Source organism: Girardinichthys multiradiatus, chromosome 8 (assembly GCF_021462225.1).
Source record: "Girardinichthys multiradiatus isolate DD_20200921_A chromosome 8, DD_fGirMul_XY1, whole genome shotgun sequence".
Lineage (NCBI taxonomy): Eukaryota > Metazoa > Chordata > Actinopteri > Cyprinodontiformes > Goodeidae > Girardinichthys > Girardinichthys multiradiatus.
Genome location: NC_061801.1, coordinates 22,259,342 through 22,286,469, shown reverse-complemented (window position 1 = coordinate 22,286,469; position 27,128 = coordinate 22,259,342). Strand labels below are relative to the sequence as shown.

The 27,128-nt window shown below is 39.3% G+C and overlaps 1 protein-coding gene across 8 annotated transcripts in view; it reads left to right on the top strand.

The window, feature by feature from the left end:
* The window catches only part of znf618 (zinc finger protein 618), a 69,270-nt gene that overhangs the window by 7,308 nt on the left and 34,834 nt on the right, over positions 1 to 27,128 (top strand). For 6 of the 8 annotated variants that reach the window (XM_047373136.1, XM_047373135.1, XM_047373134.1 and 3 more), the window contains 2 exons: positions 17,461 to 17,786; positions 25,113 to 25,190. In XM_047373136.1, coding sequence (XP_047229092.1) covers positions 17,486 to 17,786; positions 25,113 to 25,190 — 379 coding nt within the window. In that variant the 5' untranslated portion in view covers positions 17,461 to 17,485. The remainder of the gene's footprint in view (positions 1 to 17,460; positions 17,787 to 25,112; positions 25,191 to 27,128) is intronic. The other 2 variants (XM_047373140.1, XM_047373139.1) reach the window with 1 other exon arrangement.

Below are 27,128 nucleotides of genomic sequence, written 5' to 3'. Positions count from 1 at the left end.
AATGAAAAAGCATTTCCAGAAATGCTTTTTCATTTTAAGAATGTGGCTGCGTTATTTGACCCATAAATAAAATTAGTAATCAATCATCCTATTTGTATTTGCATTTTCTTCTTCACGACTGCACATTTTATGCCATAATCAAAAAGAAAACAAAGCAGTCATTGCTTTTTCGTTTTCGTGGTCTGCCCGCAAAGTACTGCCCAGAAGTCGAAAACGAAAAAGCATTCCGAGCGGCGGGCGCAGAAGAGTGACGTCAGCAGCCGCTCTTCCTCAGCTCCCTGCTGACCGAGCTACCCATCTTGTTCGGTGGGAGGCGCTGTGCACGTCTGCATTGCATTACATTGCAAACGGGCCGAGAAATTGATTGAATTGCAGCAGGGCCGAGTTCAATTTGTGGCAGTGGCAGGCAGAACTGGTAGTTCCGGTGGCAGCCTTATGGCCTGAGACATCCAGCGTGTTTTTAAGCATTTATTTATAATTTTCTGTGAGTGACGATTCAGAATAGCCGCTCATGCTCTATAATAAACCGGCTGTTTGTGCAATAAATCGTCATCCTTTCAACACGTCACACATACACATAGTGCTATTTATTTTCCATGTCAAGTAAATACAATCACCTTATGTTATGGGTCTAAAGCTGTTTATTAAATAATAATCAATAATGAAATCATTATTTAAAGGTAACAGGCTATTACAATAATGACATAATGACAACCCATTTGCCGATAATCAGCATCTGCTTCCACAAAAACAGCGGCAACCGCATTGGCAAGTTTTACGGCCGGTCTGGCACCTTCTGGCATCCTCGCGGAATCCGGTGCCACCCTGTGGCAGACTGTGGCAGTTCCGGTGGCAGCTTGCCACCGGAACTACCAGTTCTGCCTGCCACTGCCACAAATTGAGCTCCGCCCTGCTGCAATTCAATCAATTTCTCGGCACGTTTGCAATGTAATGCACTGCAGACGTGCACAGCGCCCCCTACTGAACAAGATGGGTAGCTCGGTCAGCAGGGAGCTGAGGAAGAGCGGCTGCTGACGTCACTCTTCTGCGCCCGCAGCTCGGAATGCTTTTTCGTTTTCGACTTCTGGGCAGTACTTTGTGGGCAGACCACGAAAACAAAAAAGCAATGTCTGCTTTGTTTTCTTTTTGATCATGGCATAAAATGTGCAGTCGTGAAGAAGAAAATGCAAATAGGATTATTGATTACTAATTTTATTTATGGGTCAAATAACGCAGCCGCATTCTTAAAATGAAAAAGCATTTCTGGAAATGCTTTTTCATTTTCAAATTTTACATTTCAAATTGAATTTTGGTATCTATTTGCTGGGGTACATTTTAAAAAATAAATCTCAAATGTCTTTTTCATTTTAATTTAGTGAAGGAATGAGCAGTCTTGAAGAAGAAAATGCAAATAGGATAATTGATTACTAATTTCATTTATGAGTCAAACAATGCAGCCACATTCTTAAAATGAAAAATCATTTCTGAAAATGCTTTTTCATTTGAAATATGGTAACGATTTGCTTCCATAGATATGTTCCTAAGTCTGGCATATTATTTTATAACCTATCCCTGCTTTAAACTTCTCCACAACTTTAACCCTAATCTGTCTGGTGAGATCCTTGATCTTCATGTATTGTTTGTTCCCAGCTATATTTATGCTGATATTAAAGTATACATAGATTTACTAATTTGGTGTCTTCTGGTGACAGGTAGTTACACAGTATTTAATTCAAGGGTATCAGAGTAAGAGGACTGAATACAAAAGCACGTATGACTTTTCAAATTTCTGTTCATAAAAAAAAAAAATTAAACGAACTCTTTCTTCACCATTTTGAGCTTCTTTATGTTGGTCACTCACATAATACAATATTCAGGAAAAGACATGACGCCTATGTGCATCTGGTTTGGATTTTCTCTTGCCATGCCGCTGTAGGCTACAGTATATGGGTTGCTTCAGACTATAAGAGAACATTGGCCAGATGGCAAATTTTGCTTCTTGGCTTTATTTAGAGCAAAACAAGCCACATCCAACATTTTATATACTTATTCAGATCCTGTTAAAAAAATGCTGCACAGAAAAAGTTCCACGGGTGAGAAGAGGAGTGGTCTTTTTTCTAATAGGTATTATTTAATCTGATTTCAGAAGACAAAAGGCGAGATAAATTAAAATCTTTCTCATTTGGCCAAGTGGAAATGTGTTGCATTGTTCCTTCCACCCGTCAAATTCACTAAGAGAATACATCGAAAACCTTTTCAGTGTTGATACATGAATATCTCTGCTCAGTTTAAGGCTTTAAGTGCAGGAATTTAATTTAAAAAAATTCTGCTTTTGTTTGGCAAAAGTTTTTTAAGTAATTAATTTAGCATATACTATGTTTAAAATCTTGAAATTCCATGCACTCCTGTGCTTTATAGACGTGTGCCTCACGGAGTGCTGGGTATGTTTCTTACTCATCATGGAAAGAGGCTTGCCTCCACACTTCACTGCACTTAGACAAAACAAATAAATACAGCGTTTTTAAAGAAAACTAACCACTTGGGGTTTTTTTTTTCCAACTAAAAAAGTACAAATAATTGCAAACCTCAGTATTTGCCATAATATTTAAGATTTTTGCAGCAGCCATACACAGAGTTTGTCAGACATGACCCTAAAATATATTAAACACAAAGAGTTCTCTGGCTGTGGTAAAGGGAAGTGACTGATTTATGACATGTTAATATTTATTTAGCAATATGTGTGCACCATTTTACTGTTTCAGTGGGTTAAACAGAACAAGCTCCTAAATGCATCTTAGTAATTTTCAAACCTATTAGACATTCTCTACCTCAGAGTTACCAATTTATGTGAAGAGCTTCAAGATGATTAATGGTAAGAGTGACCAGAAGGAAAAAGATAGTACTGCTGGTCAATCTGGTTTCAATTTAATTAGGAAGTTTCTTTGGTCTTTGCCTTTTTGTTCTTTAATGGATAATTTTTCCCTTTCTGGGCCTCAAACAGTATATCAAATGAAAACATCTGAGGAGGAATGTGGCACTGGGTTAACTGGGACACATGTTGTTTGAGGTTACAAGAAACATTTTGCTTTGTGATTGTAATAGATTTACATATATTGTATGTTTTAATTTTTTTAGTCCTGTTTATTCCATTTGTACTAAGCTACATTTATGGACGTTAGCTGCTTTTTAAGCTTGGACCTTAAATCATTCAAGCATTAAAATCATAACTCAAAGGATTACCCATTATTGTGTCTACTAATGGCAGAATGACAAACTTTAAGGCTCTGTAGCTGCACCAACGGTAGGAAATTCAATTAAATTGAATAGCTAGACCAGTTGCTGTCAAAGGGCAGTTATGGGAAGAAAGGCAGTGGAGCCGCAGAGGTCCAGTAAGCAATAGTTCAGAGAACCCCAGAATTTCTGAACAAAACAGGTTTTAAATCCAGGAAATAACTCAGGAGTTATAGTAGATCTCTTAAACCTGCTCTAGAAGACTTTCAGTTCAAATCAACAAATTTATCTAAGCTAAATGTAGAAAAGAAACCCACAGAGAAAAAAGTTAATTTACCTTCATCCAATTTTTTGGTACCTTGGTTCTATGTTGGCTTTCAGTAACTATTTAATGAGACATTGACTTTTTTAGAGATATACATGGTTCTGCAGCCCCTACAGGTTAAGATAGCACCATTTCTATTGGCTTTCCTTATTTTGCATTCAGTGTTCAAGTTTATCCTGAACTTAGAAAACTTGTTTGCTTTGTTTTTGTGGGAATCCACTCATTGTTTTTCTTTTTGTTAATATGTGACATAGTGCAACAGCAAATTAACCTTTTGTTGTTGAAGGGCAAAACCTCATGTCCCCATTTGTTTCAGTGATGGAATCAACTCCCCCAATCTATCTGTGGTCCTGTTAATATTTATCTTCTAAAAACTTTGATAGAAGGTTTCTGTCTGACAATAACAGTTTGCTATTCTCTAAATGGTCCCCAGTGATATCCCAGCATTTGTGGCCTAACAATATGGCAGCAATTCAGGTTCTTTGTCCAATTCAAATTCAGGAGGAGCTGCAAACAAGAACCATTCTAAGATTTGACAAATGGATGAATCAGCATCTTTGATAATGTCGGTTCCATATTTTTAGCCAAAATGTAGCCCTATTCCATAGATAGCAGCAGTTAATGCATTTATATGGTCCTAGTTACAAATCTTTTTATGATCAGTGTTTGTTTTTGTTGAAATTGTAAACTCAGATTAATGTCCTTGTCTTTCTTGTACTATTAGTGTTCTTTACATTTCCAGCACTTGATAATACAGCTATTTTGAATAAATCATTCAATCATGGTAATTACTAATGTAAGGCCTCATTCCCCTTTGCCTTTGAAGGATATAGTCGCTTGATTTAAACTTGGCTGTCTTAGTGTCCAGTAGAAAATGTTTGACTATAGTCTCATACTGCTTTTAGTTGAAACTAGGTTTTGCATTGAGGTGTTTTCATAACCTTGTTGTGATGTATGCCTCAGCAATATTTAATCTCCTTGTTCTGCCGAGAGTCCCTTTTCACTGTGTTTGATTTGACTACAGTCTGAACAGTGCTTGGTTTTTCTCATCAAATTATATTTTGTCTTTTAAAAAAACATTATTTTAAATATCTGTTGTAAAAGTAACCTCAAAATAGTAATGTAGGATGTATAAACCTATTACCATGGCTATGTTATGTATGCATAGGCTAAGATGTACGTAAAGCAAAGCTTGCGAACGTCTATATTATCTTGGCACTGAAGCTGCTATTTATCCAAAGGGGTTGTTTAATGTTTGTTTATTTTCTGTTGTTTAGATCATAAATAGCTCAACATGTCAGCACTGATATTTACTGAAATTTCTCAAAAGATCCACTGGACTCTATATTATTTATGATTGATATTAGTTACACTTTGTGGAATTTTCTACAGCTAATCCAAAATAAATAAAAAACAGCTAAATATGAGGGATTCATCAATGAAAACCAAAGGAGCTTAAAGTGGAACACCCTCTTAAGAAAGCACTTTTCCACATGACCGAATGGGAGAATGTTGAACTAACGTATCAACGATAGATGTCACCGACACGTAAAATTTGACGCTATGCCGTAAATTATTAAAGTGCTGCTCATTTTGCAGCTGACCCAAAGCACTTGAGAGGTCTTCCCACATATTGTTTCAAATTTGATTTAAATTTGTTGTAGAGTAAAATGTGTTGAATGAACCTTTTCTGTTTTGTGTTACTGTTTCCTTGTATTCTTATGAAAATCTATTGCTAAAACCACATAAGAAGGGGGAAGTCTAACTGGATTTTCTTGTTTTGCTGTTAAATCATCATCTTGTTCCTTTGTAAAAACACATTATTAATGTAAAATAACATTGTTTGTCACTGCTGAAATATCTGTGAACACATTTTATTCTGCTCAAAATGGCTAAAATATTAAACATATTCTGTAATTGAGGTTAACTGTGAACAACCTTTAGTTCAGTCTATTTTTTCTGTATATAAAAATACAAATAAAAAAAAAGCAAATTTTTGTTTTGTATTATACAGTGACATTCAAAAAATTTGAATATTATTGAAAAGGTCATTTATTTCAGGAACTCAATTCACAAAGTGAAACATAGATTAATTAGACAGGCTAAGATTTTCAAGCCTTTATTTCTGTTAATTATGATGATTTTCTGCTTCCAGCTGATATAAACAGACCACTAAAAAGAAAAAAATTAATACAGAAAAATAATCAAGCCTCATCTGAATGCATGTTCAAATTTATTAAATTGCTGTAAATTGAAGTTGCAACATCATTTGCGCAACATTCACATTGCGTTGTTTGCACGTGTTTTGTAGGTTCATATGGTCTTTAATTTTTTCCTTTTTTGTACCAGCTATAGAAATCCTACACTATATTAGAAATAAATGGCTGATATAGTATTTTCCAGCGCAAAAATATAAATAATGTTGACTCCTAGAAACCATATTTAAAGTTTCTTTGATGGAATACATTTTCCACTTACTGAGACAGATATTTCTACATTTCTGCAGTTTGCATTAGATTCCAGGGATTCTCAAAGTCCCCTCAGAGAGCTCATAGCTTAGCCTAAAAATTATTGGCAAGGATTCCTAGCTTAAGAGTGATTCTGTTCGCTGCTGAGAGCAACTCTAAGCGAGGTGACGACAGAAATTCCTATCTTAGCGAAGAGGTGTGGTTGACCCCATTGCTAGATGTGATACTGTTTTCTAAGAGCTGTGATTGGTTGTTAAAAGAAACAAAAAAAAACTAAACAAAAATCCTCCTAGTAATTAATGGAGAGAAATTAATCGATGATAGAATTTAGACTAGCTTCAGAAATGTATAAATCATGATGATGACTTAGCAAAATTAAATTGTCACACAACATCAAAATGTTTGAACCCTAGCTTATTTACATGCTGATCATTATTTTGATTAGCTTATTATTATGTTTACTCGCCATGCTAGTCATTATCATACTGCATGTATTTAATATAAATGTAATATTAATATTAAAAGTAGTTATTTTACTATCATTGCCTTGTAAATTTAGTTTGGTAAAATGATCAAAACAAAAACGGAGGAAAAAAGGTGGAGAAAACCGAACTGAAAAGGACCTACTGGGATCACTGTGCAAACAAATAGACATTCCGGAGCAGATCAATGCATCGTTCCCTCTGCTTCTACCACCAGCCTGGAATGTAAGCAGCGATGGTACCTGCTGCGATCAGAAGCTAGAGAGGAGATAGCAGCTCACCAGTATCAAAACTGAATTAACAAATGTGGAATTATATACTGAAAGAAAAGTGTGAAACAACTGAAAATATGTCTTATATTCTAGGTTCTTCAAAGTAGCCACCTTTTGCTTTGATTACTGCTCCACACACTCTTAGCATTCTGTTGATGAGCTTCAAGAGGTAGTCACCTGAAATGGTTTTCCAACAGTCTTGAAGGAGTTCCCAGAGATGCTTAGCACTTGTTGGCCCTTTTGTCTTCACTCTGCGGTCCAGCTCACCCCAAACCATCTCGATTGGGTTCAGGTCCGGTGACTGTGGAGGCCAGGTCATCTGGCGCAGCACCCCATCACTCTCCTTCTTGGTCAAATAGCCCTTACACAGCCTGGAGGTGTGTTTGGGGTCATTGTCCTGTCGAAAAATAAATGATGGTCCAACTAAACGCAAACGGGATGGAATAGCATGCCGCTGCAAGATGCTGTGGTAGCCATGCTGGTTCAGTATCCCTTCAATTTTGAATAAATCCCCAACAGTGTCACCAGCAAAGCACCCCCACACCATCAAACCTCCTCCTCCATGCTTCACGGTGGGAACCAGGCATGTAGAGTCCATCCGTTCACCTCTTCTGTACCGCACAAAGACACGGTGGTTGGAACCAAAGATCTCAAACTTGGACTCATCAGACCAAAGCACAGATTTCCACTGGTCTAATGTCCATTCCTTGTGTTCCTTATCCAAACAAGTCTCTTCTGCTTGTTGCCTGTCCTCAGCAGTGGTTTCCTAGCAGCTATTTTACCATGAAGGCCTGATTCACACAGTCTCCTCTTAACAGTTGTTCTAGAGATGTGTCTGCTGCTAGAACTTTGTGTGGCATTAACCTGTTCTCTAATCTGAGCTGCTGTTAACCTGCGATTTCTGAGGCTGGTGACTCGGATGCACTTATCGTCCGCAGCAGAGGTGACTCTTGGTCTTCTTTTCCTGGGGCGGTCCTCATGTGAGCCAGTTTCTTTGTAGCGCTTGATGGTTTTTGCGACTGCACTTGGGGACACTTTCAAAGTTTTCCCAATTGTTCGGACTGACTGACCTTCATTTCTTAAAGTAATGATGGCCACTCATTTTTCTTTACTTAGTCCTACTGAATAGACTGTTAGAATTTGTATTATGGCAAGAAAAAAGCAGCTATCAGCTGTGTACTGTATCCACCTCTTGCACAACATAACTGATGGTCCCAACCCCATTTATAAGGCTTGAAATCCCACTTATTAAACCTGACAAGGCACACTTGTGAACTGAAAACCATTTCAGGTGACTACCTCTTGAAGCTCATCAACAGAATACCAAGAGTGTGCGGAGCAGTAATCAAAGCAAAAGGTGGCTACTTTGAAGAACCTAGAATATAGAACATATTTTCAGTTGTTTCACACTTTTTTGTTCAGTATATAATTCCACATGTGTTAATTCATAGTTTTGATGCCTTCAGTGTGAAGCTACAATATTCATAGTCATGAAAATAAAGACAACTCTTTGAATGAGAAGGTGTGTCCAAACGTTTGGTCTGTACTGTATATATATATATATATATACATATAAATATATATTTTTTATATATATCTATATATATATAGATATATATAATCTATTATATATTTTAATGAATTTTTGAATTTGGCTAAGTGCTATGGAAATGACGGTTAATGATTTCTGGTTGAAAAGGTGAACACTTATATTGTTCATTCTACAGTCATGGTCATTTTTAAGGAATTTTTCAAATTGGACGCGAACTTAAGAAATTATGATGAACTGTTTTCTTGTGGATAAAGCACTAAATCCAGGGACTTGAATAAACACTCATATTGTTCTTTCTACAGTCATGGTCATCTGAGAATACTTTGGGAATTATATGATGAAATGCGGATTTTTAATGAATTTTTAAGTATGAGTCATTATAGGCTTGTAATGCATAAATAACGATTTATAATTTTTTGTTGACAAACCATTACATCTGGGGACATTCTAAACAATGCTGTTACAGACACGGTAAATTGAGAATATTTTGAAAATCATGAGGCATAGTGCTCTGTTCACTCTCAAAATGTAAACTCTCCAATGCTAACGGGATTAGAAAGTTTATCTTATCCCTATATAAATGATTGTTTGATTACCATAGAAGTTTATGTGTTCATTTTCTCGACTATTAAGGGGGTGGATCCCTGCGCTTTCGAGCCGGTAGCATTTTATTAATCCGCTGTTCTTTGTTATTTGCAAAATATATATCCTTTCTCTCTGTCTTTCCACCATCTTGCCTGCTTAAGACACTCTTAGGCTCACTAAAAGTCCTCCTAACTACTATTAACATTTGTTCACTTTAGGAGCCCTCTTCAGGCCTAAGATGCTTTGCGAATAACCTTTATCTTACCACAGGAAAATTCTAAGATAAATCTTAGAAGTCGAGAAATTCTAAGATGTTTCTTATAATGACGTCACTAGGAGCTACTTTTAGTCTTATTATTCTTTGTGAATTCAGGTCCAGGTGTTTTTCTTTTATGTTTCTACCCAGGGGTCTTGTTTCTACATAATTTCTAACTTCTAAAGTTTTTCTTTTCTGTAAACATGTTAAAAATGCTAATTTTTCTATTTTGAGTTATGAAAATAGTTGAGTGCAGTGACTCCAATTAGGCTTTTTTTCTCAATGAACATTGTTCCCCTTTCAAGTTAACTTGTGACCTTCTGTTGATTTAGGCATTTTCAAAGCTCTTATATGACTTTTTTTTCCCTTTTTGGTGGAGAAAAAAACACTTCAAACCATTACAGCCTTGCCGCCTCACCATGAGGCACAAGCGTCATCAATTATTCTCTAGAATACATTAAAATATACCAGAATCTGGAGTTCAGCAACATTCAAGCCTTAATGTGAGTGATAACCTGAGAAAGTTTAAGTAAATTGTAAAAATTTAATTCGATTAAGAATGGAAAAATAAATACAGTTCACAACTTGTTTCTTTAAACTAAGGAACATTGGTTGAGAAACTTAACGACCTCATTCATTCCTGCTCCTATTAAAGTCACCCCACAAACTGCTCTGTTAAACACAGTTAGCAACATGAATTCACACTGGTATCTTAATTTCTGTGGCTCCACTACACAAACCCAGCGTGTTAAATATTTAATAAACAAACAATAGCCTTTGAATAAATAATCACAGGTGATGGTTATTGCTTTGGTCTCAGCAAAACAACTTCTCACATCACTGAATTTCCCCGGTATGTCTTTGTCAGGGGTATTAATGCAAAAGCGCAGTTGAAAAATTAGCTAAAAAAGCTATTTAGAGTGTTTCTCTAAATATTGATAGAAATGCTGTGCTTATTGTTCTTGTTGCCTCCACTGTAATTGTTCGATGTTCTGCAGGATTAAAGCAGGGCCAGATAGCTATGCAGGTTTTTGGCCTCATATGTTTAACGCTTTGTGCACAGAGAAACAAAACTTTCATGCTTGACATTAGAACATGTACACGCTACAGGTTGGAGGACTTGAACGCCTCATTCATCCCATCCATTTTAATTCAGTGAGTATTTACGTTCACGTGAAGCTGTTTTGGCTTCTGTTCAGAATGGTTTGACTGTTGGATGACCAAGAGTTATGACGATTTTCTCGAAACTTGTGAATATCAGAGCAAACTCCTTATGCTTGTGTAGAAGGGGCTTTGTCTCTTTTTTCATCTCAATGTTTTATGTACAAGCTATTTTGAACATAAAACATTGAGATTGAGCTTGGTAACTCTTTCATACTAATGTGACATGTAGACATGGAAATAAAGTATGAGAAACCAGTCTCCCAATAATGAATGGCAGAATTTTAATAATATAACTTTTTAGGTCATGTTTAAATGTTTCTTTCATGAAGCCTCATATTTTGCTTAGAGATTCTTGGCAGAAATCTTGTAAGAACTAGGCCAAGTGACCAGAAAAAGAAGCTTATAAATTTTTATTATCCTTTTAAGATTAGATCAGTACACAATACTCATAGTAATCTATATAAGTGCAACTAAGTTCTACATATCTTCATCAAGATTTTGTACCTGCCTAGAACTACTTTACTATAGAAGTAAAATATAAAAAAAAAATCAATTTAGTGATAGTTGATGAACAGGAAGAAATGGACCAAGCCTTTCTGTGGAAACACGAGTGTAGGGGAAAAAAAATTAAGCACCACCTATTGTTTTTGAGCCTCTTTGATTTAGGCCTGTGGCTAAATTTGGATTACTGACGCAACATTACAGAAGGATTTTTTTTTCTCAGAATTTGTTTTTATTAAAGTATAAAATATATATTTGTGATAAATTCTTTACCATCACCTATTTCTCTATATTTTCTTTAAATTTTTATTCACTTTGTTAGCAACATTTATTTATTTGTTTTTACATCTAATGCTCTTGGTTTAAATCTGTTAAGGCTTCATGTCTGAAATAAATTGATAGTTTACTGATTTATAGAAAGTGTGTAAAGAGCTTAATCTCACTGGCAAAAAAATAAAATAAAACTTCTTGTCGGACTCAATGTCCGCTTTAAATTGTCTAGATTGGAAACTGATGAATTACAACTCTGTGCAAAAGTATTCATATGCCTTGAACTTTTTCACACTTTGTCACATTACAGCCAAAACATGGATAAAAAAGGCTACATTATTTTTAACTATGTTGCAGGTCCCTTCACTCTTATAACTAATTACAATCCAGTGTAACCAATTGGCTTCAGAACTTACCTAATTAGTAGATAATTCGGAGGCTTAAAGGTTTGATAGAGAGAACAATCTTTGGGCTCATGGAGTGTATGGCAAAACTGAAAACACAAGACTGAAATCCTATCAAGATCTAAACAGGCAAGGAGAGCATTGAACAAAGAATCAGCCAAGAGGCCCATGATAACTAGAGGGGCTGCAATGTTTCAGAACTCAGGTGGGAGAATCTCTTAGTTGTTTACTCCACAGGATGGGCCCTTGTGGAAGAGTGGCAAGATTGTTAAATTATTGAAAAAAAGCCATGACAGGTCTCTGGAGTTTGCCATATCTCATGTTGGCAATAAAATTTAAAGGCAGGTGCTTTGGTCAGATGCGTCTAATATTTTGGCAAGCATGCAATATGCTGTCTGTGAACTAGAACCCTGAACACGGCCTGAGACGTATTTGTGACAGCATAATGCTGTGGGGATTTTATTCCAGTGAGATGGATGGGGCAAAATACAGGGAACTACTGGAACAAAAACACATAGCAAGTGACTTGAAACTGGGGCCGGTGTTAAACTGCCAAGTCTACGATGGTATGATTTAGAACAAGCATTTGTTGGAATAGCCTAGTGAAAGTCCAGTGGTGCTAATATTTTTAAATTGATGTTTAAAGATGCTTTCCTTGCAATCTGACTGAGCCTGAGCTACACTATTTTGCCAAAAGTATTTGTCTGTTTACTTTTAGATATACATGAACTTTGATGACATCTTATTCTTAACCTATGAGGTTGAATTTATTGATGGACCAACCGTTGCCACCAATGGCAACTTTAAATTATTCTGTAAACATCTTCCACCAGGTTTAGGAGTGTGTTGATAATTAGATGAGAAAATTAGAATTGCAGCATGCGCACTAATTCATCCTAAAGGTGTTAAAGAAGGTTGAGTTCAGGACTCCGTGCAGGCCAGTCAAGTTTCTCCACACCAAACTTTATACACCTGCAGCCATGGAAGTGATTGTAACACTGGAGTTCACTGATTTGGTGGTGTGACCCAATATAGTGTGTTTCGTCAAGAATAGGCAAACGTTTCAATATGGCAGCAACATACAGTGCCTTGCGAAAGTACTCGGCCCCCTTGAACTTTTCAACCTCTTGCCACATTTCAGGCTTCAAACATAAAGATATAAAATTCTAATTCTTTGTGAAGAATCAACAACAAGTGGGACACAATCATGAAGTGGAATGAAATTTATTGGATGTGTCAAACTTTAACAAATAAAAAACTGAAAAGTGGGGCGTGCAATATTATTCGGCCCCTTTACTTTCAGCGCAGCAAACTCACTCCAGAAGTTCAGTGAGGATCTCTTAATGATCCAATGTTGTCCCAAATGACTGATGATGATAAATAGAATCCACCTGTGTGTAATCAAGTCTCCATATAAATGCACCTGCTCTGTGATAGTCTCAGGGTTCGGTTCAAAGCGCAGAGAGCATCATGAAGACCAAGGAACACACCAGGCAGGTCCGAGATACTGTTGTGGAGAAGTTTAAAGCCGGATTTGGATACAAAAAGATTTCCCAAGCTTTAAACATCCCAAGGAGCACTGTGCAAGCAATCATATTGAAATGGAAGGAGTATTAGACCACTGCAAATCTACCAAGACCCGGCCGTCCCTCTAAACTTTCATCTCGAACAAGGAGAAGACTGATCAGAGATGCAGCCAAGAGGCCCATGATCACTCTGGATGAACTGCAGAGATCTGCAGCTGAGGTGGGAGAGTCTATCCATAGGACAACAATCAGTTGTACACTGCACAAATCTGGCCTTTATGGAAGAGTGGCAAGAAGAAAGCCGTTTCTCAAAGATATCCATAAAAAGTCTCGTTTAAAGTTTACCACAAGCTACCTGGGAGACACACCAAACATGTGGAAGAAGGTGCTCTGGTCAGATGAAACCAAAATCGAACTGTTTGGCCACAATGCAAAACGATATGTTTGGCGTAAAAGCAACACAGCTCATTAACCTGAACACACCATCCCCACCGTCAAACATGGTGGTGGCAGCATCACGGTTTGGGCCTGCTTTTTGTCAGCAGGGACAGGGAAGATGGTCAAAATAGATGGGAAGACGGATGGGGCCAAATACAGGACCATTCTGGAAGAAAACCTGTTGGGAGTCTGCAAGACACCTGAGACTGGGACGGAGATTTATCTTCCAACAAGACAATGATCCAAAACTTAAAGCCAAATCTACAGTGGAATGGTTCACAAATAGACGTATCCAGAAGTTAGAATGGTCAAGTCAAAGTCCAGACCTGAATCCAATCGAGAATCTGTGGAAAGAGCTGAAGACTGCTGTTCACGAACGCTCTCCATCCAACCTCACTGAGCTCGAGCTGTTTTGCAAGGAAGAATGGGCAAGAATTTCAGTCTCGATGTGCAAAACTGGTAGAGACATACCCCAAGCGACTTGCAGCTGTAATTGCAGCAAAGGGTGGTGGTACAAAGTATTAACTTTTCAGTTTTTTATTTGTCAAAAAAGTTTGACACATCCAATAAATTTCATTCCACTTCACGATTGTGTCCCACTTGTTGATTCTTCACAAAAAAGTTGAATTTTATATCTTTATGTTTGAAGCCTGAAATGTGGCAAGAGGTTGACCAGTTCAAGGAGGCCGAATACTTTCGCAAGGCACTGTACCTTCAAAGATTTGCAGCTATAATTGCAACAGATAGCTTTTCTACAAAGTAATAACTCAGGGGGAGGTAAAAGATATACAAGCCACACTTTTTAGATTTCATGTGACACAAAAGTAAATCCCTGTATCATTTTGCAAGGGACTATACATGAGGCGATTAACAGTTACACATAAAATTCATCTTGAACTTGAAAATAATCCCAAGCTTGTTTAATTACCAAAGGTTGGGTAGTTTGGGTAGGAATCTGACAAAGTTACAGTCCTGAGAAACGTTAAGTGCTACACACTCAGTTTAGTGTTGCCACCTCCTTTTTTTAATACTGAACGTGCAGATCCTTTATTTGAGCTGCAAACCAGCAACGTTTGGTTTTTGTATTACCCATTTTAGGACATGTGTCATATCAAGAGAAAGGTGCGTTTGAAGGGAGTTTGAAGAGGCTTTTTGCCGAATTGGTGCACTATTATTAGAAGACAGATTTCCCCTCCTTCCATAACATCATTAATTTTGGCATACTTCTGTTTTGCTTGGTTGAATTTGAGCTCATTCTTTTAACAAGGCCTTTTATAGCCACGTGGTGAGCTGTGTAATTTAGATATTTCTCAAATTGCAGTGATTTGGGAACCACAAGACTGTGGGATTTAAGCCAATAAAGATGACTTCAGCACTCCCACAGTAAATATTGTTCTTGCTATCTTGTGTGTGTGTGTCTATATATATATATATATATATATAGTACATCCAAAGGTTTGGATACACCTTCTCATTCAAAGAGTTTTCTTTATTTTCATGACTATGAATATTGTAGCTCCACACTGAAGGCATCAAAACTATGAATTAACACATGTGGAATTATATACTGAACAAAAAACTGTGAAACAACTGAAAATATGTCTTATATTCTAGGTTCTTCAAAGTAGCCACCTTTTGCTTTGATTACTGCTCCGCACACTCTTGGCATTCTGTTGATGAGCTTCAAGAGGTAGTCACCTGAAATGGTTTTCACTTCACAGGTGTGCCCTGTCAGGATTAATAAGTGGGATTTCAAGCCTTATAAATGGGATTGGGACCATCAGTTATGTTGTGCAAGAGGTGGATACAGTACACAGCTGATAGCTGCTTTTTTCTTGCCATAATACAAATTCTAACAGTCTATTCAGTAGGACTAAGTAAAGAAAAATGAGTGGCCATCATTACTTTAAGAAATGAAGGTCAGCCAGTCCGAACAATTGGGAAAACTTTGAAAGTGTCCCTAAGTGCAGTCGCAAAAACCATCAAGCGCTACATAGAAACTGGCTCACACGAGGACCGCCCCAGGAAAGGAAGACCAAGAGTCACCTCTGCTGTGGACGATAAGTTCATCCGAGTCACCAGCCTCAGAAATCGCAGGTTAACAGCAGCTCAGATTAGAGAACAGGTTAATGCCACACAAAGTTCTAGCAGCAGACACATCTCTAGAACAACTGTTAAGAGGAGACTGTGTGAATCAGGCCTTCATGGTAAAATAGCTGCTAGGAAACCACTGCTGAGGACAGGCAACAAGCAGAAGAGACTTGTTTGGGCTAAAGAACACAAGGAATGGAGATTAGACCAGTGGAAATCTGTGCTTTGGTCTGATGAGTCCAAGTTTGAGATCTTTGGTTCCAACCACCGTGTCTTTGTGCGGCGCAGAAGAGGTGAACGGATGGACTCTACATGCCTGGTTCCCACCGTGAAGCATGGAGGAGGAGGTGTGATGGTGTGGGGGTGCTTTGCTGGTGACACTGTTAGGGACCTATTCAAAATTGAATGCTTACTGAACCAGCATGGCTACCACAGCATCTTGCAGCGGCATGCTATTCCATCCGGTTTGCGTTTAGTTGGACCATCATTTATTTTTCAACAGGACAATGACCCCAAACACACCTCCAGGCTGTCTAAGGGCTATTCGACCAAGAAGGAGAGTGATGGGGTGCTGCGCCAGATGACCTGGCCTCCACAGTCACCGGACCTGAACCCAATCGAGATGGTTTGGGGTGAGCTGGACCGCAGAGTGAAGGCTAAAGGGTCAACAAGTGCTAAGCATCTCTGGGAACTCCTTCAAGACTGTTGGAAAACCATTTCAGGTGACTACCTCTTGAAGCTCATCAACAGAATGCCAAGAGTGTGTGGAGCAGTAATCAAAGCAAAAGGTGGCTACTTTGAAGAACCTAGAATATAAGACATATTTTCAGTTGTTTCACACTTTTTTGTTCAGTATATATTTCCACATGTGTTAATTCATAGTTTTGATGCCTTCAGTGTGAAGCTACAATATTCATAGTCATGAAAATAAAAATAAAAAGACTCTCTGAATGAGAAGGTGTGTCCAAACTTTTGGTCTGTAATGCTAGGATTTCCTACAGTTTTAAGATCGCCCAGATTGTTGCAAAGAATTATGCATGGTTGAGTTTACAATTTTTTAAAAATAACTTGGTAACATAAATAAAAATTTTGTTACCAAAGTTAGTCAAACATTTAATTTGAGAAAGGTAAGGCTGATAACCTAAGTAGGATTTAAAAAATGCCAAGGAGTAGTTCATCTTTTGTAATTGTGCACATGTTCATTTATAATAAAACAGTGTGAAGATATTAACAACTGTTGTAACCATTTATAAAAGTTTCATTTGAACAACCTTGTACTTTTCAATTAACAAACACTGGTGAAAAATCAGGGTAATTCAGTGTTTTCAGCAAATTTTGTCAGAGATGGCTGTAATAAGGAGAGCTATTGTGTCTGAATGGAAGCCAAACTTAAATTGGGAAAAACAAACAAAATCAATGCTTTTTGGTTTTAAAAAAAAACAAAAGACAAAATATTATTTTTTACAGGAACTATTTCTGTTGATGGGATTTTTCTTTCTTGTTAAATATTATCTGTGAGAAATTCACATAAAACGTTTTAAAGGACACAACTTTTTATTGAACAAGTTTATATTACTTGACATCAACATAACTAGTTCCCCTTCCTTGTCTCTGATTGGTTAATTTTAGGTCCCTTTCCAGCACTAATTAGATCTTTTGTTAACCTGAGTCCTGTTTTCTCATATCAGACCCACCATCCTTAGAGTGGACTGATTGTAAAGGCCTGAAACAATGCAAAAATGGGTCTTTTGTCAAGCATTTGTTAAAAGCAAGTTGATGCTTATTTTTGGTGACTTGTATTTAGATGTTTTACATAAAAATCCATTTCCATACACTACTGTGGAAGTTACTGGAATGTATTTTCTCACAGATAATTGTTTTTATTCCTTATACAGAAGCACAGGCTCAGGAGGTGGAGTCATGAGCGCACAGGAGGCACCTAATCCTGGGAAGGAGAAAGCTGAAAGTGGGAATGGAAATGCAGCCACAGATGCCTTGACAGCCACAAGTAGTACTCCACCGTCGGTTGCTGTAAAGAAAGAGCCTGGGACCTCAGAGAAGAGCAATGGGAAAGTCGGAGATGCCAACCCTGCTGAGATCTGTGTCGTTATTGGAGGAAAAGATGGAGGATCAAGTGATTCTGGAACCCGCAGTGCTCAAATCGAGGGTATGTTTGCCCTTGGTACTCCTCCTCCAACGAAGAGCACTGACTCATGCATAGGTGTGTGATTATATTGATATATCCCTGCATGTACCTAAAGCTTTTGAAAAGTCACATTTCTTTTAACGTGTCAAATCTAGTGCCAGTTAGTGCCAAATACATTATTCCTGCAATGTAAAGATTTGCAATAATGATATTCAACAACTTATCCTTGTATTTGTTTTCTTAAAAAGATGGAGTCTTTGAAAAAAATTAAGTTATTTTTGAATTGTAAGCACAATGCAGTCATGTCAACGTGTTGCGATAGCAGCTAAATATTAAACATTGTTATCTCCTAATTTGGTTGAATAACAGCTTAAGAAGATAAGAAAATGTATTTTTCCAGCAGTTTCTTTCAGTGATCCAGAGGAGTTTTTGTTTCATAAATTGTTCTTTCACACATTTCCTGAATTTAAATTATGCTAATGAACTTTTTTTTTGTAATACTAAGATACCATTCAGGTAATTCAGAAATCATGTCAGTATCGTGTATGTATACAAATGTGGTTCATTATGTAAATTTGGTTAAAGCCCACACAACAGCATTTACATAAATCATTATTCTGGGTAAACTAGAGCAAATAAAAAATTAATTGGAATCAGCAGCTTTTAATAACCAGCCTGTGCCGGTTGTTTCTGGCTAGAATTAATAATAAACAGGAATTTCATTATAGATGTTGACACAAGCAACTGTTTGTCCAAAAAATTTACAATACCCCCAAATTTCAATGTAACATTTAGCAGTTTCATATTCTGTACATATGCACTATTCTGCCAAAAGTATTCGCTCACCTCGCTAAATCACTAAATTCAGGTTTTACAGTTACTTCTATGACCACAGGTGTATTAAATCCAGCACCTATGGTTGCAGACTATGGTTGAAGACTGCTCCTACAACATTTATGCAAGAATGGGTCCCCGTGAGGGTCCGGTGCAAAGAGGATTGGGCGGCGGACGAAGGTGGAGACCTCGGCGGCCCGATCCCCGGATGCTTAGGCTGGCTCTAGGGATGTGGAATGTCACCTCACTGGGGGGCAAGGAGCTTGAGCTGATGCGGGAGGTCGAGAGATATTGACTAGAAATAGTCGGGCTCGCCTCCACACACAGCGTGGACTCTGGAACCCATCTCCTCGAGAGGGGCTGGTCTCTCTTCTACTCTGGAGTGGCCCACGGGGAGAGGCGGCGGGCTGGGGTGGGTTTGCTTGTTGCCCCCCAGCTCAGCCGTCTCGTGTTGGGGTTTACCCCAGTGGATGAGAGGGTCGCATCCCTGTGCCTTCGGGTTGGGGAGAGGTCTCTGACTATCATTTCAGCCTACGGGCCGAGTGGTAGTACCCGGCCTTCTTGGCGTCCCTGTCAGGGGTGCTGGATAGTGCCCCTCCTGGGGACTCCATTATTCTGCTGGGGGACTTCAACGCCCACATGGGAAATAACAGTGACACCTGGAGAGGCGTGATCGGGAGGAATGGCCTCCCCGATCTGAATCCGAGTGGTTTTTTGTTATTGGACTTCTCTGCTAGTCACGGATTGTCCATAATGAACACCATGTTCAAACATAAGGGTGTCCATCAGTGCACTTGGCACCAGGATACCCTAGGCAGGAGGTCAATGATCGACTTTGTTGTTATGGACACTCGGGTGAAGAGAGGGGCTGAGCTGTCCACTGATCACCACCTGGGGGTGAGTTGGATCCGCTGGGGGAGGAGAATGCCGGACAGACTTGGCAGGCCCAAGCTTCGGGGTTGGATGAGATCTGCCCTGAGTACCTCAAGTCTTTGGATGGTGTGGAGCTGTCATGGTTGACATGCCTCTTCAACATTGCATGGCGGACGGGGACAGTGCCTCTGGATTGGCAGACTGGGGTGGTGGTCCCCCTACATAAGAAGGGTGACCAGAGGGTGTGTTCCAACTACAGGGGGATCACACTCCTCAGCCTCCCTGGTAAGGCCTACGCCAGGGTATTGGAGAGGAGAGTCCGGCCGATAGTCGAACCCCAGCTTCAGGAGGAGCAGTGTGGTTTTCGTCCCGGCCGTGGAACACTGGACCAGCTCTATACCCTCTACAGGGTACTCGAGGGTTCATGGGAGTTTGCCCAACCGATCCACATGTGTTTTGTGGACCTGGAGAAAGCATTCGACTTTGTCCCTCGTGATGCCCTGTGGGGGGTGCCCCAGGAGTATGGAATCAGGGGCCCTTTACTAGGGTCCATCCGATCTCTGTACAAGCGGAGCAGGAGTTTGGTTCGCATTGCCGGCACTAAGTCGGACCTGTTCCCGGTGCATGTTGGACTCCGGCAGGGCTGCCCTTTGTCACCGGTCCTGTTCATAACTTTTATGGACAGGATTTCTAGGCGCAGCCAAGGGCCGAAGGGGGTCTGGTTTGGGGACCAGAAGATTTCGTCTCTTCTTTTTGCAGATGACGTGGTCCTGCTGGCCCCCTTTAGCCAAGACCTACAGCATGCACTGGGGCGGTTCGCAGCCGAGTGTGAAGCGGCTGGGATGAAGATCAGCTCCTCCAAGTCCGAGGCCAGGGTTCTCGACCGGAAAAGGGTGGCTTGTCCTCTTCAGGTTGGAGGGGAGTTCCTGCCTCAAGTGGAGGAGTTTAAGTATCTCGGGGTCTTGTTCACGAGTGAGGGAAGAATGGAGCGGGAGATCGACAGACGGATCGGTGCGGCTGCCACAGTAATGGGGACACTGTGCCGGTCCGTTGTGGTGAAGAGAGAGTTGAGCCGAAAAGCGAAGCTCTCGATTTACCGGTCAGTCTACGTTCCTACCCTCACCTATGGCCATAAACTTTGGGTCATGACCGAAAGAACGAGATCCCAGATACAAGCGGCGGAAATGGGCTTACTCCGTAGGGTGGCCGGGCACTCCCTTAGAGATAGGGTGAGGAGCTCGGCCATCCGGGAGGGGCTCGGAGTAGAGCCGCTACTCCTCCACATTGAGAGGAGCCAGTTGAGGTGGCTCGGGCATCTATACCGGATGCCTCCTGGACGCCTTCCTCTGGAGGTGTTCCAGGCACGTCCCACCGGGAGGAGGCCCAGGGGACGGCCTATGACACGCTGGAGGGACTATATCTCTCGGCTGGCCTGGGAACGCCTTGGGCTCCCCCCGAAGGAGCCGGAGGAGGTGTCTGGGGAGAGGGATGTCTGGGTGTCTCTGCTGAGTGTGCTGCCCCCGCGACCCGGTCCCGGATAAAGCGGAAGACGACGAGTACGAGTATGGGTCACTCTCAGGAGCTCAGTGAATTCCAGAGTGGTACCATGATAGGATTCCACCTGTACAATACAGGAAATCCAGTCATTAAAATGTCCATAGTACTAAATATTCCACAGTCAACTATCATAATAAAGTAGAAACGATTGGGAATGACAGTAACTGAGCAAGTGAAGGCCGCATATAATCAGAGCAGAGTCAGCAGATGCTGAGTCAAGGAGTGCACAGAGGTCGCCAACTATTTGCTGAGTCAGTTGCTTCAGACCTCCAGGCTTCATGTGGTCTTCAAGATTAGCTTAAGAGTTTGGTATAGAGGTGATTATGGTGTAGGCCTGTTTTAAATGATGTGCTAAATGGACTGAACTAATATAGCATGTTTTTAGTCACATTAACTGCTACAACCACTTTTAAGCATGGCATCTTCAATTTCATTCTTTCCACTTAAAGGGAACAGTTTCCTGACCTCAACCTGAGAGAAAACCTTTTGGATGAATAAGAGCAGATAATGGTAGACAGGCTTTCCCATCCAGCATCAGTGTCTTACCTCACAAATGTGCTTCTGAATGAATGGTAAAACATTCCCAGTAATGTGTTCCTAGACCTTGTAGAAACGCTTCCTAAAAAATGTGATGCTGTTATAGCGGCTAAGGCTGGACCAACATCATATTAGTATATGGTAACAATGGAATATCACCATAGTTCATATGTGTGAGAGAGGCAGATGAGCAAATAATTTTGGTAATACAAAGTGCATAAGGACTTGAAAATGGAAGTTGACTTCCTGTGATTGATATTACAGTTCATTTATATCCTTCCTTCATTGTCCCTGTACTAACTTTTTTTCCACCAAGCAGTCCCAGTGCTAAAGCTGTGCTATTGCTTGCTTGCATTAGTTCTGGGATCTCGCATTAACTGGAAGAAATAATATAATGACGTAAAACTGAGCTGACTCTCTGGCTGTATATATTTAAACAGGTTCTTTGCTGTTTTTATTAGAACCAGTTTAGAACCCACCCTCAAGTTAAGCTCCTAATCTAGCACTAAAGATGCACTGATCAGAGAATTTGACTTGCCAACAACAAACTCATTTCGGTGATTGAAATTTCTCTTTATAAAGTGTAATTACAGTATTTAAAATATCTCTTTCTGGTCTTCTTGCTGTGAGTGGTCATTAATTATTTATGTTCAGAGTAGAGTAGACGTCATAAGATGTGTGAGACAGCAGTTGCTGTGAAACAGAGTTTGATTAATTTCAAACAAAGACAAGTGATTTAGAGTTTTAAACGCTTTCTAGCGTCTCATAGTTGCAATTATCATGATTAGTGCAGTTAGCATTAGTAACTGTAACATTATCTGCTGTGTGCATTTCCAAAGGAATGTTGATGATTGCCCTAACTGAGATATCCAAAAGGCTGACAGTATTTCGAAACCCAACATGGTCCATAAGAGAGCAGTTGAAAGCAGCAAAGAAAACTTTGCTGTCATACATTTAACCTTCATTATGTAAGATCGCTCTGGGTAAGTTTTTCTACTTCACCAGAGTTTATAAAATGTCCCCAAGGGGGATGTTGTGACTATGAATCTGAAAATATTATTTAATATTAATAATTTAATATTTTATCAAATAATATTTCAGTCTGTTAAGGGTTGTCCTGTGAATACCAGCCCAGTAAGGCAGTGGTAATAGAACAAAATCAAAATGGTGAGCCAAGCTCTGACATTATTGAACAGCCAAACTCTGCACACACATGGAATGAATTCACACAATTTCTTAAAATACAAGAATTTATTAACAAAAATAAGTCAACTCAAAGTCAAACATATTTCAATCAACAAACTCTTCACCATGCTAAGACAATCCAACTAAACTACCAAGCAGAATTAAAGAATAAGGAAGACTAATGAGCTATGTACAATATAAACAAGTTGATTAAAGATGATTGAAACCATGACCGAAAAAGTGATGCAACATTACCATGCAATGTTTATGTTTGAGAACCAAGAATCAGGAAGTGAAGTTAAGTTAGTCTTGGAACCAACTTAATCAGCATACCTTTAGACAACCATTCACAATGCAAGATCAGATAAAATATTATTTTAATAAAATAATGTTTTAAAGAATGATCTGCTGAATAAAACCAACCTTCTGGATGACTAATTCTCAACGGTGTCTCATTAGCTGCCTTTATTTATTGAAATAATATTTAAAGAAATATTATTAAGGAAATAGTGAAATATTTAGGGAGGTATTTTGGAAAAGAACCAAATCTTTCTGGAGGAATGGGGCTTAATGGTGGTTACTTAGTTATCAAATTTAGTAAAATAATGTTAGGGAAATATTATTTTCTGGATTGAAAAACTAACAACCTTTCTGGGTAAATATTCTTTAGCAACAAGCATGTGTCCTTACCTGTTAGGAGTTAAAGCTAACAAAAGAAGCTGATAGCTAAGCACAAGAATCAAGCACACACCTTTAAAAATACCGTCAATTAAAGGGTTAAAACGCATAAGTGGGACGGTGCATTATGATCAATCTTCTGTGTTTAAAATCAGCCCTTTAAATAAAGTTTGTCTTAACATTAAAAACACACAAACACAGAACATAACCTGAGCACATGTGCTGCAGATAGCCTGCTAGCACCAAGATAGCTGAGCTTCACACAAACAAAACCAAACTTCATAAAATGAAAAACGTTCAGATCATAAATCTTTCTGTATTACTCTGCCCAAACCCTAATCTCGTATGACCCATGCTGAAGAGTTGTCCGGGCGACGATGAAGTTTGAAGAAACATCCACTTTGAACGAAGGTTAGCTTCATCTAATGGACTTTCAGCTCGCTGTCGGGCCGACCAAGCTGCATGTTACCACGGTGATGCGGTCTCTGTTGTCCTCTTTCCAGACAGGGAAAACCGCTCCACTCGGCTTCGTAGAGACAGCGTCTCTGCAGGGAATTCTCTGGAACAGAGTTTGCTTCTGCAGGCCTCACAGAGAAAGTCAATCCAGGCTTGTACCTTAATTCCCGTTCATGAATGAATCTACCGGATACACAGACAGTGATTCATTTGTACTTATCTTAGTGCATATGATCGATAATCGTATGACACTCTTGGATCCAGTTGAAGAGTTTATGTCTGTTTGCCAGCAAAGAGACATTAGCTGTGCCTCCCCTATCCTGGTCGTCACTGTCATGGAAGAGATTGGACCATTGGAAAGGTGGGAGTTTTATACGGGCAGTGGCATCATGGGAAGTCCGCTGTTACCCCGTTTCCTGGCTGTGCCAGAAGTAGGTTAATGCAATTTATTTTGAAAGTTCCAGGAAAGTTTGTACTGGCCTTTCACGTTGTAACCATGGCTGTGGGTCCCAACAGGGATATGTAGTGATGTTTTGTGACAGTTTATTTTTCTACCTGTAAGACTAAGATGTGAAATGACCAAAACTCCTTGTGTGAAAATGGTGAAGATGAGCAACACCAGGCAGTTGAAGTATAACACTCAGTTGTAGCACCCAAAATGAACAGCCAACATTTATCCGTAGAAAATAGTTTCCTTTTAAATAATATCTCACACCATATGTGCTTCTCCTGATGTTTTACACCTTACTGAAAATAGCTATCTGTGGATCCTCTTCACATGGTAACAAAAACTATACCGAAGAATGTTATTGTTAGCAAGACATGGTAGTGCTAAGGTATGGTGTGTTTATTGATCGGAATAAAATTTGGTTTTTAAATTACCAATCAAATGATCACCAGTCAAGGCCGGCCAAGCAGAAAATTGTCTGAATGGTCCACCGGCCGATTTCTTGGTGCATCTCTATTTAGTACTGGAACTATTTTGGTGGAAAAAAACATATATCAGATTTTGGTATGTACTTTAAACGACATTGCTCTAATTTTTAATGTATAACAAAAGAACAGGTCTCAGACGTCTGATCTTAATATCACAATGAAAACAATAATTTTGTTTTAGTTGAATAACGTTCACACATTATTTCCAACTAGATTCTTATGGTAGAATTTGTTCAAGTTTAAAAGTAGAAGTTTCTGAGAAACATTTACTTTAACTATAAGATGTTAATTGCTACTGATGGTATGGTGCTATTTTTATGATGCAGTTTTGACATTTTCGTGCAGGTTCGTATGTATGTGCAGTGTGTGGAAAGAAGTACAAGTATTACAACTGCTTTCAGACACATGTCAGAGCACATAGAGGTAAGATAATTGATATTTTTTTTTTATAAGCTTTCCTAGGGTGTTTAGGACTGCAACATTAAAATAAAATAATACAATTGGGGATGCACAATGTATTGAATTTGCAATGTCACAGTGTCAGTGTGTGCAAACAATTCTGCTTGGAGGCTATACTTGGAAGAGTATTGCATTGATCCATGTTCCTCACAATACTAATATATTTTGCTGGTTGTGATGACGATTGTAGTGAATGCTGCAAGCCCGTGACTCGATGTAATCTGCTGAGCTTCCTTGCATAGAAAACTTTAACCAATTTGAATAATAAACTAAACTTGACTGCATTGTTTAATAACTGGATCAATTTGGATCGTATGTAAATAACTTGGAATCTGTCTGTATGATTGGACTCAATTGATTTTTCCTTATTTTTGGTTAAGTCCTGAGACGACAGTTACTGTGAATTGTGGCTGTACAGGTCCTTCTCAAAAAATTAGCATATTGTGATAAAGTTCATTATTTTCCATAATGTCATGATGAAAATTTAACATTCATATATTTTAGATTCATTGCACACTAACTGAAATATTTCAGGTCTTTTATTGTCTTAATACGGAGGATTTTGGCATACAGCTCATGAAAACCCAAAATTCCTATCTCACAAAATTAGCATATTATTAAAAGGGTCTCTAAACGAGCTATGAACCTAATCATCTGAATCAACGAGTTAACTCTAAACACCTGCAAAAGATTCCTGAGGCCTTTAAAACTCCCAGCCTGGTTTATCACTCAAAACCCCAATCATGGGTAAGACTGCCAGCCTGACTGCTGTCCAGAAGGCCACTATTGACACCCTCAAGCAAGAGGGTAAGACACAGAAAGAAATTTCTGAACAAATAGGCTGTTCCCAGAGTGCTGTATCAAGGCACCTCAGTGGGAAGTCTGTGGGAAGGAAAAAGTGTGGCAGAAAACGCTGCACAACGAGAAGAGGTGACCGGACCCTGAGGAAGATTGTGGAGAAGGGCCGATTCCAGACCTTGGGGGACCTGCGGAAGCAGTGGACTGAGTCTGAAGTAGAAACATCCAGAGCCACCGTGCACAGGCGTGTGCAGGAAATAGACTACAGGTACCGCATTCCCCAGACCTGGGCTACGGAGAAGCAGCACTGGACTGTTGCTCAGTGGTCCAAAGTACTTTTTTCGGATGAAAGCAAATTCTGCATGTCATTCGGAAATCAAGGTGCCAGAGTCTGGAGGAAGACTGGGGAGAAGGAAATGCCAAAATGCCAGAAGTCCAGTGTCTCGTACCCATGGTCTGGGGTGCCGTGTCAGCTGCTGGTGTTGGTCCACTGTGTTTTATCAAGGGCAGGGTCAATGCAGCTAGCTATCAGGAGATTTTGGAGCACTTCATGCTTCCATCTGCTGAAAAGCTTTATGGAGATGAAGATTTCGTTTTTCAGCACGACCTGGCACCTGCTCACAGTGCCAAAACCACTGGTAAATGGTTTACTGACCATGGTATCACTGTGCTCAATTGGCCTGCCAACTCTCCTGACCTGAACCCCATAGAGAATCTGTGGGATATTGTGAAGAGAACGTTGAGAGACTCAAGACCCAACACTCTAGATGAGCTAAAGGCCGCTATCGAAGCATCCTGGGCCTCCATAAGACCTCAGCAGAGCCACAGGCTGATTGCCTCCATGCCATGCCGCATTGAAGCAGTCATTTCTGCAAAAGGATTCCCGACCAAGTATTGAGTGCATAACTGTACATGATTATTTGAAGGTTGATGTTTTTTGTATTAAAAACACTTTTCTTTTATTGGTCGGATGAAATATGCTAATTTTGTGAGATAGGAATTTTGGGTTTTCATGAGCTGTATGCCAAAATCATCCGTATTAAGACAATAAAAGACCTGAAATATTTCAGTTAGTGTGCAATGAATCTAAAATATATGAATGTT